Source organism: Rhincodon typus, unplaced genomic scaffold (genome assembly GCF_021869965.1).
Source record: "Rhincodon typus isolate 14 unplaced genomic scaffold, sRhiTyp1.1 hic_rhity00014477, whole genome shotgun sequence".
Classification (NCBI taxonomy): Eukaryota; Metazoa; Chordata; class Chondrichthyes; order Orectolobiformes; family Rhincodontidae; genus Rhincodon; species Rhincodon typus.
This window is the reverse complement of record NW_025980115.1, coordinates 820-4,702: the sequence shown is the minus strand read 5'-3', so window position 1 is coordinate 4,702 and position 3,883 is coordinate 820. Positions and strand designations below refer to the sequence as shown.

At 40.6% G+C, this 3,883-nt stretch overlaps 1 protein-coding gene across 1 annotated transcript; it reads left to right on the top strand.

Annotated features, from left to right (window-relative positions):
• The first annotated feature begins 516 nt into the window (after positions 1-516).
• Positions 517-3,331, top strand: LOC125482667 (mannosyl-oligosaccharide glucosidase-like). Its single transcript, XM_048594783.1, has 2 exons — positions 517-733; positions 3,134-3,331. The coding sequence occupies exons 1-2, from the start codon at positions 518-520 to the stop codon at positions 3,329-3,331; spliced, it is 414 nt and encodes a 137-aa protein (XP_048450740.1). The 5' UTR covers position 517.
• Positions 3,332-3,883: the final 552 nt, after the last annotated feature.

The following is a 3,883-nucleotide window of genomic DNA, read 5'->3' as shown; positions in this document are numbered from 1 at the left end:
TGGAAAAGCTTAGCAGGTCTGGCAGCATCTGTGAAGGAGAAAACAGAGTTAACATTTCAGATCTGGTGACCCTTCCTCAGAACATGGGCCAAGGAATATGGGCCACGGGGGAAGGTGGGTCTGAATCAATTTGGGAACATGATCAGCATGGACTGGTTGGACCGAAGGGTTCCTTTCCATGCTGTATGACTCTATCATATTCTTCAAATGATCATGATCTTGGAAATCAAATCCTGGCAGGTATCTGGCTTATTCTCAGTGCTGGGATTGTAACATAAGATGCATATTGGTAATGTATATCTCTGTGAATAAAACTTCATGGAAGTGTGGAAAAATGAGTTCTATTTCTATCCGTCTGATATCGAATGGCTTGGTTACATTTTGATGCTTTCTGTCTCAAATTTTGGTGAAAACTGCTTTATTTTAATTGTTTTCTGGACGTGATTAACATGATGCTCACTTTCACATTTTATTGATCAATCGATTTATTTTGAATTTATTCTGAAATTTAGGCTTGATGTGGCTACAGCAGTTCAAAGCTGAGGTGAATTTGCGACATACATGTGAGCAGGGTGATCGGTTACCTGGGTATGGCTGGCTCATGCATGATGGAATCAACTTTGGTGTACAGGAAATTAAAGACAATGATTTCATTTTAACAACTGAGTTTGTGAAACGTCTTGGTGGACGGCATGGTGGAGATTGGACATGGCGAATTACCGCTAAACCACAGGTATGTCTATACATATTTCTTTTGAAAATATGTTTGTTTCAAATGGTTATATGATCATCAGACCCTATTATTTGGACTGAAATTTGATACTTCATCAGGTATGCATGAATCTATGTGGTTGCTAGAGGATTTTGATTGGATTTACTGTTGTCACATGTACCCAAGCGCAGTGAAAAGTTTTTGTTTTGAGAGCAGTGCAGGAGGATTTTAAGGATGGAGTCAATTTGGCCAGATAAAACGTGATCAACGGCAATATTCAGTGTGGTCTACAGACCACCACCTAATGGAAAGGACATAGAGGAACAAATCTACAAGGAAATTACAGAGAAATGCCAGCAGTATAGAGCAGTTATAATGGGAGACTTCCTGAAATCTTGACAGGGGTACCAGAAGTGTAAGCATTCCTGGATTTTGTTCAGCATACAATCAGTGGACACCCAGAAAACGGTGGGTAGGTGAGGAAGAGTCAGTCTAAATTTCTAAAGGGGAAATGGTGTTTAGCTAACTTGCTCCTGTCTTTTGAAGAGGGTAACGGAAAGGATTGATGACGATCTCATTGACGACATGGTATAAATTAATTTCCGGAAGGCATTTGATACACTGCAAAAGTTATAGGTTATGGTATAAAAGGTTAGGAGCAAAATTGGCTGAGTGATAAGAAACAGAATGTAATGGTAAAAAGTAGCAGAATTCACCATCGAGTGACTTAACTGTTGTGAAACACAAGATATTAGAACAATTTGGCAAACAGGTTTGTGAACAAATTAAATAGTGACTTTATTTTGTACATTTGTTGCTTAACTGTTTTTGTTTTTCACTTTTTGACAATGTGTTTGTAGACAAAGTGAGTTACGTAGGGGCCTCCTCAGCACTCTTGAAACTTCACTTTACATGAATTTGTAGGGGAATCTCCTGGGAATAACTAATTGAGATTTTAGTATTGCCTTCCCTTCAGTGTTGGATCAAAATGCTGGAACTCCCTTCCTAGCAGCATAATATAGTCATACAGCACAGAAACAGATTCTTCAGTCCAACTCATCCATGCTGACCATGTTTCCCAAACCAAACTAGTCCCATTTGCCTGTTTTTGACCCATATCCCTCTCAGCCTTTCCTATTCACATACCTGTCCAAATGTCCTTTTAAATGTTGTAATTGTACCCACCATTGCCACTTCCTCTAGCAGTTCATTCCACATGTGCATCACGCTCTGTGTGATTAAAAAAAACCTCATGGCCTACCCAGACTCTCCTTATAACTCAAACTTTCCAGTCCTGGTAACATCTTTGTAAATGTTTTCTGCATCCTTTCTAGTTTAATAACTTTCTTCCTATAGCAGGGCAACCAGTACTCCAAACATGGCCTCACCAACATCACGTACAACCACAAAATGATGTCCCAACTCCTATACTTATCTGTGTACTTAGCCCACACAGACTGCAGTGGTTTAAGAAGGCAGCTCACTGCCATTGTAATGAAGGAAAGTTAGAAATGAACAAAAAAATTACCTAGCCAGTATTGTTTATTCTGTGAAAGCTTTTCAAAAAAGCTGTAAGGGGCAGGGCTCTCTACTTTTGCAAAAGTAGTATTACTTATACATGCACACACAAGCACGTGCACACACTCTGATTTTGCTGCCAGACCTACTGAGCTTTTCCAGTAACTTCTGTCTTTGTTCCTGATTTACACCATTCACAGTTCTTTCACTTTTTATTTAGTACTTAACTCACTGTCACATCTCCTCTAGGCATGCCCACCTTGGAGAAATTCTGCTCTTCTCTCTAACGGTATTTCTATTCCAATCTTTTTCTTGCCCACTGACACTCCCGGTGTTTGACCAGGTATTTGCTAAAACCTGTTTCCACAGCCATACCAGTTCTGAGGAAGGGTCACTGAACCCAAAACATTAACTCTGACTTCATAGAATCCCTACAGTGTGGAAACTGGCCATTTGGCCCAACAAGTCCACACTGCCCCTCCGAAGAGCATCCCACCCAGACCCATTCCCCTACCCCTGATTTCCCCATGTCTAACTCACCTCACCTAAACATCCCTGGGCACTATGGGCAATTTAGCATTGCCAATCCACCTACCCTGCACACCATTGGACTGTGGGAGGAAACCGGAGCACCCAGAGGAAACCCACGCAGACACTGGGAGAATGTGCAAATTCTACATGGATAGTCGCCCGTGACTGGAATTGAACCTGGGTCCCTGGCGCTATGAGGCAGCAGTACTAACCAGTGAGCCACTGTGCTGCCTGACTTCTCTTCACAGATGCTGCCAGACCTGCTGAGCTTTTCCAGCAACTTCTGTTTTTGTTACAGTATTACTTATCCTTGGTAAAGATAGGACAGTGATGTGTTGTGATTTTTCATAGGCAACCTGTTTTTGATTATAGAGTTCTACCCCAGAGAACCCAGTGATATCGTTATTGTTTTATGTTGCTGGTGATGGAGAAGTAATACTTCAGCCACACATTGAGGAAAAAAGCAAGCTCATGGCGGTGTCCGGTTCATCAGAGGAACTGGGCAAATTCACACTTACCTTCCTGGCACCAACTACATTAAAATCCAGGAATTATAAGTATGCCAGGTAAGATTAGCTCTTTGTATCAAACAAACTGGAAATTTATGTTTTGAAAAGAAGTTTGAAGTCACGCTTAGTTGCAGAGCTATTTTAAATATGTTTGTACTTTCTTACAGAAGTATTGTACATGTAGGTGTACATTCACACCCTGCTTTGTTATATAGGGGCACATTCACTTGAATTATTTTATGCACAGCTGTATATTCTCACAGTAAAATCTACAGAGTTAGTGTGTGTAGAGAAGTTTATTTTCACCTGTGCTTTAACTTGATCTCTATGTATGCACTATACATAGAGGGCATTAGAATTGTCTTGATAGTAATGGTGTGCAAGAGCATGAGGAAAAGGCAGGAGATTGGCACCAGATAATAGAGGTGGTGAAGGCACAATGGGTCAAATTGCTTCCTTCTGCATTGTTATGATTCTGTGATACAGACATTAGAGAACTATGGTTTATGAAGGTGTCCATTCATATATATTCACAGAACTACAGTATGTGTAGGGGTATTGCCCATTATTTATAGTTGTATTTAAGTTTCTTTCAGCGCAGTCAGTGCAGGTA